This window comes from Vanellus vanellus, assembly GCF_965231255.1.
Source record: "Vanellus vanellus genome assembly, chromosome: 5".
Lineage (NCBI taxonomy): Eukaryota > Metazoa > Chordata > Aves > Charadriiformes > Charadriidae > Vanellus > Vanellus vanellus.
This window is the reverse complement of record NC_138910.1, coordinates 70530676-70545083: the sequence shown is the minus strand read 5'-3', so window position 1 is coordinate 70545083 and position 14408 is coordinate 70530676. Positions and strand designations below refer to the sequence as shown.

The following is a 14408-nucleotide window of genomic DNA, read 5'->3' as shown; positions in this document are numbered from 1 at the left end:
TGCTTTACATGACTTCTAATAAAGTGTGTTTGCCCACCAGCTATCTCGTGCTCTGAGCCATTCTGACCTTGCCAAAGAAGATGATGCGAGGTCTTCCCAGGGCAGTGTCTGGGTAAACATGCAGTTAAAACTTCATTTGGCTGAAGGTGCAGAGTTTGCAGTGGGGTTGCTCTTATTTGTATGCCGTCTGTGTAGGGGAATCGGCATGCAATACCCTGCTCACACACCTTTGTTTGGAGCCTTGTTCCCTCTGCTACGTGGGAGAGTGAGGAGGGAGACTGCTTTTAGGATGGGGAGCCTGATCCTGTCGTTAGACGTGGACCACCTGCAGAAGCTGTTAGTGTAAAGAAGCTCTAGATGTTGGCTGTTATTTCCTTCTGCTGATGTCCCACAGTACCGGCGTGACACAGACCTGCTGGGGTCTGGAGTGGTGCTGCCGTATCTGCGTGGTGATGTGCCTAACTCCTGCTGAGATGGCCGGTTTACCTTTGCCGTGTGGGCTCAGTGGCTTGGAGACCTCTGCACCGCTGTGCGTGGTGCAGGTCACCCTGAAAATTCATGAGGATCATGGCTGATGCCCCTGTTTTGCCTGTTAAGATACATTAGAGAAGTACTGATCTTGCTGCGTGTGGGTGGATAATACATGTTTTGTTGCCTGTGTTTGATATAGGGGTTGGAGCCTGCGTGCCTCCCCCACTCCAACTGTGTATTTTACTTTATGCAGTAGGCTAAAGACCAGGTTTTACTGCAACTAACTTACAAGCTGCTTTATTCTGAGATATTATATTTACTGTGATGGGCCTTTAGATTCAGAGCTGGTAGCTTGAAGATTTAAAGCACATATGCCTTAAATATATCTTATGTGGGGAAGGTTAGAAGTGAATATAACTAACTTCTATTTGGCTGTAATGCATTTATTAATGACAGTAAAAGCTGTCAATGGAAAAGCAATAGGTAGAACTGAGCCCCTTTAGGATAAATGCAATGTTGGGCTCGTTGTTATGGTTTTGTAACTTGAGTTTTCGGTTTGCTGGGTACCTGCTGCCTGGCACACTGCTTTAATAAAGCACACAGCCCCCCAAAATGTGAAAGCCACAAGGTGGGGATGCATTTATGCCATGGAATTGGCAACGTGGGCACGGGCTCTGTCTTAACATCTCAGTTCCTTTGATTTTTGCCTTTCACTCAAAACCGTGGAAAGGGAAGGTTACCAAATGCATGTTTACTCGAAGCACACAACCTGCTCAACCGCAATTATCTCCTAATCTGGTCCTTCCGAGTTTCTCTGGTCTCGCAGGTAAATACAGATTTAACCGTTATTCAAGGCATATTATTTACCTCATTAAGTGTGTGTTTTGGCACGTGCATTATTTACCTGACGGACTAACGGATGGAAGAGAGCAAATGCTGTCTTTTGTGCAAACAGCGACTTTGTTCGCAGGCGGCGAGTCCTCCACGTCGCCTTGCCTGTTTCGGCTCCGTGTCTCGTGGCGAGTGCTCCCTGCCCTTCACGGCGGAGCGAAAAGCAAGCATAGGCGTGGGAAGGCCGGGCTCAGAAACCAGGCGGGTGGATAGCACGTGGTGCGATGGAGCTCTTGCCCGGAGCCACAAGCAGTGGGACCAGGCACGGGGATGGATTTAAATCTCCATGTCTATGTAGTGAGGTGTGTGTGTGTGTGTGTGTATGTATATATATAGATATATATATATAGTTAGTGGGGGTACTCATATTGTTGTTCGAGAGGACTGTGTTGTTGCAATTTGCCAATTTTTTGCTATTGGTCACTGTATCTATGTAACACCACCATGAGTTTGGCTTGAAGTCTCAAACCAATAGATGTGTATCTGTGAACAGCCCTGAGGCTGGTCCACCTTGGGCAGTGACAGCCCTGTCAAGTTTTTCCAGCAATGTTTCAAAAGAAAAAAGTCAGTGAGGGAAATCCAGGCAGTCTCACATGGATAATGTAATTTATTATATAGTATTTGTTAAATAGAAGCATCAAAAGGTGATGGCTAGGTGAGGTGGGAAGACTGTAACCTGTAGAGTCCTGCTTGCATTTTACAGTTCCTGCAGTGCACGTACGGGTTTGTTGGACCAATGTTGTCTGAGAGATACCTGAAGTAAGAAATGAAGTGTAGCACGAGAATCACATCTCTGAGAAACCTCATCCACAGAGCAAATGAGAACTTCCCTGGGGAGGAGCCTTCCAGCCACCAGACGCCTGGATTTGTAATGGAAGTGGGAGGTTTTGCTGCAATTAACAGGCATTTCGAGGCCAAGCTGTTTGGATGGGTTGTAGTGTTGGATGTGTGTATTGCTGTACTTAATTCCTGCTGTGTTTCAGAAGTTGCATTGTATATGAAAAGACGAAAGGCCGCCTCAGAAATTTCAACGGGCTTTAGATAGATTTTCTACGTTTAAGTGGTTTGTGTTGTGTTCTGCCACGATAAGGTTCAGCAGGTGGGTGTGATCTGGTGCCCGGAGCCATGACTCTTGTGTGTCTCATAGTTCTTAATTTAGAGCTGTTTGCAGAGGTTAATCTCCACTTGCCTGTGATTCTGGACATCTTGAGCTCAGTCCAAATGTCATCTGTCGTGCTTAGAGCAGGTTACTGTGTTATTTCAGGTTTGCAATGCTGGAACCTCCACCAGGAAGCACAGAGGAAATCCCTGACAGAGGAAGCCAGGGAAGAGATACTAGGAGAGATGAGATGTATTTGTGCTTGAGTAACGTGAGTCTGTCTTCAGTTTCAGATGCCTCTGGATGTTCAATGATAGTACTCCTCCATACTGGAGCAACAAAGATTCTCCAAAACTTACTTCCAAGGGCAAGACAAGCTGTGTGCTCCCTCCTCCCGGCTGGTGTTCTCAAAGGGTACAGCTCCATCGTAAACAGGAAACTGGCGTCCCACGGCTTTGGAGCTTCCATGGCAGCAATGTCATCCTTCCCTCCACAGAGATATCACTACTTCTTAGTGCTGGATTTTGAGGCTACGTGTGATAAACCACAGATTCATCCTCAGGTAAATAGTCAGTCCTGTTAATTATCCCCTTGCAAGTTGCTGCTGCTGTTCTGAGAGGTGCAAGGAAAAAGTACAGTGCTGACTCACTTGTTTTCTCTGGTTTGTCCCACCTCTTTTCTGTTGCTGGTCCTCCAGGGCTCTTGCCAGTCACCTGCTCTCTCAGGACCAATGCCAGGACTGTTTGGTGGGAATGAAATGAAGGAGCCTAATTGCCATCAAGGAAGTGATGATTCATGTGTTACTGAAAACATCTTTAAGTCTTGTATGCTTGTCATCTGTCTGAACTGGGGAGGGTCTACAAATTTTTGGCTGGGAACCTGCATTATTGGAGTACTCATAGTAGCCATGTTTGATTCTGCAAAGGAAAAGGCTGCTGGTAGCCAACAGCTTTAGGAAAAGAATAGTTTGAATGATACGAATATGTGCAACATAATGGTGTTTCTGAGTAAGAAGAACAATAGTTTGAAGCTGTCTGATCTTGCTCAAGTTATCTTTCCTGGGTGTTAACTCTGGAGTGTAATGAGACAGGAAGAGTTCAGCCTCAGAGGATTTTCCAGTGCTCTGCCACTCGAGACATACGGAGATCCAGATAAAGTACGGAGGTTTATCTGCAGCTGGTTCTTCCACATAGTAGTGTAGAGCATATTAGTAAACACATTTTCGGTTGTCAGCAGGATGGACCTAGGGCTTCCATTAAAATTAGAAAAATATGCTAAAAAGAAATGCTGGGTTGGTGTTGTGGGCAGCTAAGCACCGTGCAGCTTCTCGCTCATGCTCCCCTGGGGGGATGGGGAAGAGAATTGAAAGAGTAAAAGTGAGAAAACTCATGGCATGAGATAAAGAGTTTAATAGGTAAAGCAAAAGCTGTACGCACAGGCAAAGCAAAACAAGGCATTCATTCACTGCTTCCCACCGGCAGGCAGGTGTTTGGACATCTCCAGGAAAGCAGGGCTCCATCACGTGTAATGGTTACTTGGCAGGACAAAATGCCATAACTCTGAACGTACGCCTTTTCCTCCTTCCTTCAGCTTTATATACTGAGCCAGTAGGTCGAGGGAGGTCATTCTCCCCCTCTACTCGGCACTGGTGAGGCCACAACTGGAGTACTGTGTCCAGTTTTGGGCTCCCCAGTTCAAGAGGGACAGGGAACTGCTGGAGCGAGTCCAGCGAAGGGCAACTAAGATGATTAAGGGCTTGGAGCACCTCCCTTATGAGGAAAGGCTGAGAGAGCTGGGACTCTTTAGCCTGGAGAAGAGAAGGCTGAGGGGAGACCTTATTATGGCATACAAGTATCTAAAGGGTGGGTTGAAGAAGGATGGAGCCAGGCTCTTTTCATTGGTTCCAAGTGACAGGACGAGGGGCAATGGGCACAAGTTAGAACACAGGAAGTTCCGTTCAAATACACGGAAACAGTTCTTTACGGTGAGGGTGACAGAGCACTGGAACAGGCTGCCCAGGGAGGTTGTGGAGTCCCCTTCCCTGGAGATTTTCAAGACCCACCTGGATGCAGTCCTGAGTAATGTGCTCTGGGCAATCCTGCTTTAGCACGAGAGTTGGACTAGATGATCTCTAGAGGTCCCTTCCAACTCTGATAATTCTGTGATTCTGTGATGATGTCATATGGTATGCAGTATCCCTTGGGTCAGTTGGGGTCAGCTGTCTCGGCTGTGTCTCCTCCCAACTTCTTGTGCGCTCCCAGCCTGCTCGCTGGTGGGGCGGTGTGAGGAGCAGAAAAGGCCTTGACTCTGTGTAAGCACTGCTCAGCAATGACTAGAACATCCCTGTATTATCAATTCTGTTTCCAGCACAAATCTGAAACATAGCCCCACAGTAGCTACTATGAAGAAAATTAACTTTACCCCAGCCAAAACCTGTACAGTTGGTTATGAACGGACAGAATTTCTGAATCTCTACATTGAACTCAGGCTTCTCACCCTCCTCTACCAAGCAGTTGGCCTCTTATGGTTATTACCGGTGATCCACACATTGGGTCAGAATAACTTCGGTTTTGCTTTGTTTGGAATATACTAAAGGCTAAGCGGTTTTCAGTGTGTTATCTCATTACTGAGGTGACTCGATACAGTGTGTTCGTTTCCCAGTGTAGCTGTGATGTCCCTTGGGCTTGTCCTGTCCAAGGGATGTTGCAAGTTGGGATTGAATTCGACTCCTCTCTTCCCCAGCAATGCCTTGTTGAGTGCCACCTGCCCCTCGAGTTTCCTGAAAAATGGACAGCAAATTCCCTGCTCTTTTGCTGGGTCTTTGTGGGAGGCTGTTGAGGCTCTGCATCCCGTTCTGCTAGCAGCGTCTTAACCGTTCTCCAAGTGAGATGTCGGGCTATTTCCTACACGCTCCGCCTCGGGTGCACAGACCTGTCAAAGCTGTAAATTGGATCTACCGTGTCCCTTTGGATATGGGTTTGGTCTGTGCACATTTTGATGCAAAACCATGATGCATGTGGAGCTGGTTTACAGCTGGCAGTAAAAAGGAGCATGAGTGGAATATGATTACTACTGTTTTAAGGAGCTTTGTCCCCAAGTCCTTGCCAGGGAAAGTAATGGTCTGGGCCAATGCAGATCTGCTATATATTTTGTTGGTGAGATAGCACCTTTAAGGTGGAGATGTTCTTCGGTGTTGTTTTTCCAGTCTGCTGTGTTCAGTGCCTGTCTGCATCGTATCATGTATGGAAAGGGCTGTCAGTCCCTCACACCCCCACAAACAAATTAGTTTGACAAATAAAGAAGTGGCTCTGGCTGCATGGGAATTGGTGTAGCTGGAAAGGCTGAAGGTACCTGCTGGAACTGGGCAACTTTATAAATGAGGCTTTAGTTGGTGCCCCTACCAACATCTTACCTTTTTGCTGACCAGCATGGCTTTTGTCCTCTTCACTGATGGGCCGTATGGCATGGTAAGCAAACTGTGCTGTGTGTTTCAGCGATGTTTTGGGCAGGGTTTTTACTGGTAGGATCTTTCACTGGAGCTGTGGCAGACAGGTTTTGGAAATGTGGTCTGAGGACAGACATGGGAGCTAGGAATGGTCAGGTGCTGATCTTGCCTGATTCTTTTCCTGCTTTTGTTTTATTGCCTGCAAAATAGAAGTCTAGATACAATGAAATTCAAATGCATTGGGATTTAATGAGGAGGCTACGTACAGAGCTACACTGTGATCCAGGTTACTTTAAGTGGGTAGGCACAGCTGTAAATTTAGCCAGCTCAGCCTAAAAGTCTTGCAGAGTGCACTTGCCACTGTGCAGCGCACTTGAAATTTCCCACTAACTGCTCTTCAAAATATCCCAGCTTCTTACCAGAAACTACTGAAAGAGCTATCTTTTTATCTTACACTAAGGTGTGTGATTGCCACATCTGCTCCCCCTCCCACTGTATTTACTTGTGCTCTTCTGCAACCGGCAGCCTCGCTGGCTTTATCCCTGGGGAAGTCCTTCATGTTCATTCGGGATCCCTGAAGACTCCTTCATTTCCATTCCTTTTCGCGCTGCCCGATCTCCCTCCGAGGTCTCATGGTATGGCCTCCGTAATGGGGATCAAGGAGGGTCAAGGACACTGGTATTCCCCTGGGAAGCTGTCTACATCGTGACTCCAGTGGCTGGGACCGCTGGCTGAGTGCCTCATCGCTGCTGCCCTTTGCTTCGCTACTTCTGGGTCAAGCACGGAGCCTTTTTGGTGTTCCCTGTCCTACACCCACAGAGGAACAGTACCATCCTTGCAGTCCTGGCTTCTGATGGCTTTCAACAGATATGCCCCTAAATCACAGCTTAGCTTTTGGGCTTTTTTTTGATATATTTATGAGTAATGAGACCGTCCCAGAGAGAAAAGAAGGTGTGGTTTTAACTGCATTGTTCCAGATGGATAGATCAGAAAGCCTGAAAGAACAGAGGCACAGTCTGTGTTGTGTAGTGTTTTAGCCAGCCAAAGGTCAGTGGGGGTTGGTAATAAGGGATGTTTATGGCTGGCCCCTCGCATCTCTTTAAAGCTCACCTTGTGCATTTGGGATTTGATCTAAAGTCCAGTGGGGTCAGGTGGGAGCTGTCGTTCTGCAGAGGTCAGTGGACCTCAGACCACGATGGTGGTAGTGTGCTTCATTTTTCAGCTCTAACTGACTTTTTTTTTTCCTTTACTGTCTGCTAAGAGTTTATAAGTACCTGCTGCTTTTATATGCTGTCAGCCCGGAGAGCCGGGTACATATGGTGCTTTAGCTACACAAGAGAAGATGCATTAATAAGTGAGAGTCTCGGTCTTTTGTCCCTTTGTCCTTGTATACACCAGTGTTTATGGTGGTCAGTGCTTTCAGTGACTGTGTTAAGGAGCTCCCCTTGCTCAGCTCCGCTGCTGCCTGTAACCTTATTTTATTAATGCAGTGAGTGGGTGTGCCTCTTTCGGTCAGCAAGCCAAGTGTCTTGCCTTCAACTTCAGCAGAGTGGATAAAAAGCAATGATTTCTTTAAATGTGAAAAGTCTGAAGGTAGAAGTCAGATCTGTTCAAAGCTGAATTTGAAATTAGGCTTCTACATAGGATGTTAATCTCTACTGTAATCTATTAAAGCCACTTAAATGAAAACCAAATAAAATTCAAGCTTTGTATGTCTGCTGCCTGGAAGTGTAAAAGATTATCAGACCCCTGAAAGAGCTGGACCTAGGAGGTCCTGAGTTGCTAAGTGAGCTTTTGGTAATGATGAAGTTGCTTTTTTTTCATGTCAGTTTTTTCAGGTACTTGACTTCAGTGTCTCAGATTCACTCAAGTTTGATAATCAGTTGGGAATTAGAAATTTGCCTCTTCCAAGCACTCTGTAAGAGGAAAGTATGAAATGTTCAGATCTTCTAATTGCTGAAAGAGGTTGTGACCAGAGGCGGAATAGATTGTTTATGGACAGTACTTTCCTTGTTCTCTTAAACAGCACATTTTAAACACAAAAATATCTTGATATTTTTCTTTAGTGTATCTTACGTATTTCAAGTTTGTTTAGCATGCATTTTTATTGTTATTTTGGGGGAATTTTTAATTATAATTGCTGTCAAGTGAAAGTGGACATACTGATAAATACAGAACATCACTCGCCATTTCAACATAAAACTGTAAATGCTGATACTATGAATAAGCATATGTTCGGTTACTAATTTATTTTTAAGTGTACAAACAAATCTGGATGATCATAATACGTTTCCCGATTGGCAAAAGCATATTAACAAGTGGGAGCCAGTCCGTCTGTAAGATAATATTAAGTACAAACGCGCGACGAGGTTAAATTGGGTTCAGGCTGTGTTTCCTTGAGTGCTGGTGTAAAAGAGCATTAAAGGCGTTTTTCCCTGAACATCCGTCTTACGGTTCTGGCTGGCAGTGGCGGGCAGGTGCAGCTGGAGTGGCTGCAGTGATCGCTGCCTCTCTGCCGCCCGTACTGCTCTACCCGTGGTGTCTTGTTCCCACGGCAGGGACAACTGAATGATGTCTCTCTGCTCCTGAGCCGCTGTGATTTATAGACTGACCCTGTAATGGGAATGGATGTTGACTTCCACCAAATTTAGGCCGTAGCAACAGATGTGCAGTTCTTGCTGAGCTCCCTGCTCAGGGTGAGTAGGTAGGGGTTAGCCTAGCTGCCTTGGGAGCTGTAGCCTAGGCTCAGAGGATTTTCTAGGAGGAGTATGTCCCTGAAATGAAAAACCTGCTGTGGGAGGAGGTTGTGAAGGGTCCGCTGGGAAGCAGGCTGCGAGGTGTCTTCTGCGCGCTCTTCAAGCAGCGCTCAGCGGAGCCTGTATCAAGGCAATCCTAGCTGAAGGCCAGGGTGGGAATGCAGAAGGTGGCTCACAAAGTAACGGAGATTGTCACAATCCTACCCAGAGGTGGATAACGGAGATGTGCCCGTGCCTACCTATTCTATCTAGACATCCCCACGTAGCAGCTTTCTTCTTGCACGGTTTTTGTGTGGCTGTTAAGCTCAGTGCACTAGAAATCACCTGCCAAAACCTTTATTAAGGATGATCGTGAATTGCTGAAAAGTGAAGAAATTCAGGCTTGTTTCCCATGGCAACTTTAACTCTGCACTCTTGTGCATAAGTATTATGGTAGAATATTAATCTGCAATTACTTGTCTTCATGCAGCTTAGGCTTGGGTGTAGTTTTAAATACCTATTTCTCCATTCATCTTCTTACATTGTTGTTTCTAGAGGAATGCCGTTAAAATGCGCTTAATGCAGTCACTTAAATTCTTTTTTTTCTTTTTACTAAAAGTAACTAAAAATATATGTATACTTATAATCTCTTTGCCAATTATGGCTGTTGTTACGCTATTCTTCTTATGTCGGAATGCTTTAGGTTCCTAGAGTGGCAGGAAATGGTTTATATGAAAGCTGTTTCAGATAGGTTTTTCTGTTTGCCTTAATTTTTTGACCAATCTTTTGGAAAAACTTTTTGAGGCATTGTAGCTAGTTCCTCTGAACAGTTAAAAGTTCTGTGAAGAGCACATGAATATCCATAACCCAACGTACTACAAGGTGCGTCTGAAATTAAAGAGATGCCATTCCTTTTTAATCGTATTTTCTGTATGTCATGTGCTTCATTGCAATTCTGTTAGACTGTTGTGAAATCTTATTTTGACCAATATGGAGAGTAATGTCTTTATTTTAAAAGATGTAGCGAGAAGACCAGCATTTCGGAGAGGCTTCTGCAGGGTCTGAGACACCAGGTGTGGTGTAACCCTCAAAAGTTGCGTTCTCTGCGGCAGTCATTTTGCCTTGGAGACCTCCCTCGTTCTCCCAGTAAGCGGGGACAACCTTGCTGTGACCCATATGAATCTGACAGGGCGGGTTATGCCTTCAGGCAACAGAATTAGCTGGATTTGTTTAAAACCCAATGAGGTAGAGAACACGAACAGTGACTGGACTCAAATCTCCTGGAGAGCACAACCGCAAGACCACCAGCAAGACACCATCTGATGTAGGAAAAAAAAAATCAAAGCAATTTCTTATTTAAAGATATAAACCCAGCATTATTATAGCAGCAAGCCTAAAATACCAAGGCACTCAGGTGGCCAATTGCTGCAGTCCTAACCTGACCCAACCTGCTCAGCTTTCGGCTGGTTATTGACAGGCCGATGAGATGACTACTTTAAAGCAATCACTCATGTTGCCCTTTCCCTCGCAGCGTGCGGAGACCCCACATCAGTTATGCATCCCGGCGTGCAATTCCCCACCTGTGCTGTTTGAACGCTGTATCCTTAGCTGTGCAAACATTACACATCGTTTAGGTGACAAGTTGCAAAGTTAAGTAGACTTGTTGTTACAGCAGAAAGTAGTTGAGCGGCAGTCACCCTGAAAAGAAAAGATCCAGGCGAGCTCAGGAATGTGCAAGGCTGCTGAGTTGCGTTTAAAGGTTTCTTCGCCTCTCTGTAAAGCCGCTGATGAGGGTAACGCGTGCTGCTGGAAATGTTCGCACCACGTGCAGTTCCGAAGTGAAGGGAACGGGTGCCACGGGTTTGTACGGTCGCCGCGCTCGTCCTGCCGTGTGCCTGGCCCTGTACGGTCCCCCGTGATCGGTGCGTGCCTGCTGCTGTTTCGCAGCCTCTGAGGCACCGGGGGGATAAGTATTTTGCATCCCTTCCAGCGTGGTGTTTTAAAAACAGGCAGTATTCTTCCGTGGTGTGGTGCCTGTCTAGGCTGCTGCACAGGGATGCTGCTTTGTAGGCTGCTGTGGTTGGTCTTTGCCGCGCTACGGTGATCTTAGTTTTGAACAAAACCTTCCCGCTAACGAGCAAGTGCAGCTCAGCGAATTTTGGCGAGAAGGGTGCAGGACATGCCCGAGTCTCGTGTTTTCTTCCCCTTTGTTGCAAGCTGGCTACGCAACCATCCCTGCGTTCTCTTTGTCGGTCTGTGCACTTGTTAGCTGGCAAAATAGCTCTTGGTTATGTTATTTACTTCCTTTCTACTAGGCAGAAATGGGCTGTCACCAGCAGCTGGTTGTGATGTTTGTAAAACCCTGGGTGTTCATTTACATGCGCTAGCATGCCCTTTCTGCCCATCCCAGATGTTTTAGTGTTGCTGGGAACGTTGATCATTTGTGCTGCTCAATATTAGGTGAAGAGGTTGGGTCTTGAAATGATTTGATAATTCTGCCACGAGGACTGCACAGGCTGGGTGCCTGCGGTAAAAAGGAGCGGATGGGAAAAAGGATATAGTGTAGTTGTCATCTTGCAATGGAAAGGTAATATTTGGAAATGTGTGTGTGCTGTTTGTAACCTGGTTTGAGTACTAAACTTCCCCCAAACTGTCAAGCTTAAATTGTTGTTGGCTTTGTCGGTGGTGATTTTCTGGGTGGTTAAATACATGTCAGTAGCGCTTGAAGAAACAAGTTGAAATGTTGATGTCTGTTGGTCTGTATTTCCCATCCCAGGTGTGGAAAGAGGAGGGAGGTTCTGCCTTATTCGTGATGTCTGGGTGCCGCTGGAAAGCTCAAAATAGCTTTGTAGGTTTTGGCAGGTGAGCTGATGCTGATGTTGGGAGGCAGGAGCCAGCAGCCAGCCTGGGAGCAAATGACTACCAAAAGTTTTCTTCAGGATGGCAGGAGAAGGGTTGTGAGCCAGCTGTCGAGATTTCAGGTACAATGGCAGGTAAGAAAGAAGTCCCAGAGACCACAGTTATAAGTTTAGGGTGAAAATGTCATTTGCGAGACGTGGATCCTCCTTTTCTTGGCCCTATAAGAAGAGACCTCAGCTGGGGAAGCGTTTCACTTTGGACTCCATACTCAAAGAAGAACAAAATTGAGACCATTTCAAGAGTGTCCAAAAGAGAAACAGTGAGCGTGACCAGGGGTCTGCAAAGCACAACCTGCAACTGGGGTTGTGTTTAGTGCAGTGAAGAGGAAGGTACGCATGATGAGGTCTTCTATTAGAAAAACGAGAAAGACAGTGTTCTGGCTTGTGTCTGCTGTGGGTAGGAAGAGCAGTCATGAATTTAAACAGCAAGGGAGATTCTGATTAGACATTAGGGAAAAACTTTCCAATGATAAGACTAATGAAACGGGAGGATAGAGTGCCCGGGGAGCATGTGAGTCTCTCTTATTGGAGTCTGTAAAAACAGCCTAGACAAAGTCAGAAATGATTTAGGGGGGAGGTGATGCTGCCCTCAGGCAGGTGCATGGACTAGATGTCTCTCTTAAAGCTCAAGCTCCTGGAGGCATGTGATTAGATGGGAATATCAGCTTCTATTAAAGAAAGAGAAATGGTCCCTCACCCTCACAGTTGGAAGGAAGCACCTGAAAATAAGAGCCAGTTTTTTTCCGGTGCAGTACCCAAAACTCAACTCAATTTATCTTTGAGGAAATCCGACCTTTGACATTGGGCTCCAGTGCCTGAGTGTTGGGGGTAGGCAGGGAGGTTCACTTAAGAGCAGGGAGAGGAAGAAACCTTGGATCTTCAGTGATCAGGCAGCAGAATTTGCATTCGCATCATCTGATCCCAGTGTTTCATGATCTTTCTATATTCCTGTCAGTTCCCTAGCGTTTTGATTTTGATGTGTTTCCCTTCACACTTTTCTGGGATTTATATTCGGTTGTTTAAATGCATTAAATTATTGGGTGTGTGCAAATATGTACTTTAAGCTAGTTAGTGATGGGAAAAATAAATTTGGGGTCAGCTGCTTCCCCGAAGACCTTTTGGCAGGGTTACACAGAGTAACTTAGGCAGGACAGAAGCGCTGAGAGACTCCTCACCGTGTGTGCAGGTAGGCATCCTTTGGAAAGTCGGCATAGCTCTGATTCAGCAGAAGTCCTGCTGTCCCCCACTGCGCAGGTGTTGTCTTTATGGTACTTGTTTTGGTTAGTTTAATAAAAATTTAGAAGTGGGGAGAAGACCTATGAGGTCATCTTGGTTACTGTCCCTGAGGGCCAGTGCAAGGCTGCTCACTTGGAAACCTCTTTAGTTAAAATAATAATTAAGGCAGAGGATGGAAACTGGGGAGGCAGATCTGTTAGGCTAGTGCTGTCCTTACTATGTCCCTTTTCGATTTTAATTGCCTTGGAAAAACGGGAAAATCACAAGGCTTTAAAACCTCTGATTCTTCCTGCTCTTCGCCCCCCCACCACTCCCCCCGCCCCCTCCCCGATCTTGGAGGCATCAACTCTCATCTGTCAAAGTGTAAATCAGCAATTAAAACACAAACAGCGAAATGCCAAAGATGACCCGAAGCACAAAGCAACTGACAAACAAGTCCGGACAAATCGGCGGATAATTTATAAGCATTGCCCTAAAATCTAATTATTTGGCAATTCGAATTTGCAGCCGGCCAGGGCTGTGCAATAAATTTAACCCGCCATAAATTATTTAGGAGCAGCCCGTGGTGTAAATCAAAAACACGAGTGTTTGTTTAAGAAATAAGCTCCTTGTGCATAAAATGACTTTTTTTTTCTTTAAAGAGGGGGTAAAAAAACATCCCTGAACAAAATAAGCTGGTCCCGAGGCTGTGTCCCCTCCATGGAGACTCCCTTGCCTCTTCTCCCCTTACCTTTTTCGAAGGTGTAAAGGGATCTTTTTGTAGGAAGTTTTATGCCTTTGCTTATCAGAAAAAAATCCCTTTCTCTCAACAGCCTCTGCTTGTTTTTATTGCGTTTTGAACAGTCAGCTCTGATTTTTATGGGCATCTTTTATTCTTGTGTTTATTAAACTTCTTCACACGGGGGTGGGCATAAGGGATAAATTATTCTGTGGTAGCTTTTGAACTGTTGCCACACGGTCTTCCTCAAATATATAAATCAGTGTCCTGAAGTGTGCCCTGTCCACTTCGCACGTGGGCTTCTGGATTAAAAGGTTTTGACAGCTGGGAAGTTCTTGCTGGGCGTTGCATTGTTTTCTTCTAGTAATGTTGGTGCTCCCCAGATCCAAAACGATAAGCAAAAAGAATCCTCTGGGGGAATTAGTGTAACTTCAGGTGCTCTCTTCTCTGAACTCCAGAGATCTTTCCGTTACAGAACATTATTTAGCGAGTACAGTTGTGTCCTTGTTCATTTCTTCTATTTGAATTTGTGCATCCCTGCTCCGGTGTTGAAGGGAGAGGAGTTACATTTAGGACGACTGGGGAGGGAAAGGCTGGGTTTATAGCAGTGCTTTCACATGCCCTTATGAATTTTTCAAATCTCTCTTAAAAAGAAGTCCCTGGCCGTGGTGGGGGTACCCTGCAGCCTCCTGCTGCTGCTCAGCCCACTGGCCTGGCACAGCCAGGTCGCACGGGAGGCTTTTACGTGGGACCTCTTTTTGGTTGTTTTTTTTTTTTTTTCTTTTGGGAACACTTACTTATTTTTTTCTTTTTAAAAGCAAAAATTCTGAGCAAGCTGTCGCACAGATTTGCTCGAAGTACCGTGAAATCATAAATGCAAGATTGTTGTAAAGAG

General features: G+C 45.7%; 2 protein-coding genes across 3 annotated transcripts in view; one reads left to right on the top strand and one right to left on the bottom strand.

Moving 5' to 3' along the window:
• RPS8 (ribosomal protein S8) overlaps positions 1-14408 on the bottom strand; it is a 530873-nt gene that overhangs the window by 311635 nt on the left and 204830 nt on the right. The gene's annotated exons all lie outside the window — the stretch shown is intronic.
• The window catches only part of ERI3 (ERI1 exoribonuclease family member 3), a 137821-nt gene that overhangs the window by 7158 nt on the left and 116255 nt on the right, over positions 1-14408 (top strand). The window contains exon 2 of one of the 2 annotated variants that reach the window (XM_082484114.1): positions 2749-3023. In XM_082484114.1, coding sequence (XP_082340240.1) covers positions 2772-3023 — 252 coding nt within the window. In that variant the 5' untranslated portion in view covers positions 2749-2771. The remainder of the gene's footprint in view (positions 1-2748; positions 3024-14408) is intronic. The other variant, XM_082484115.1, reaches the window with a different exon arrangement.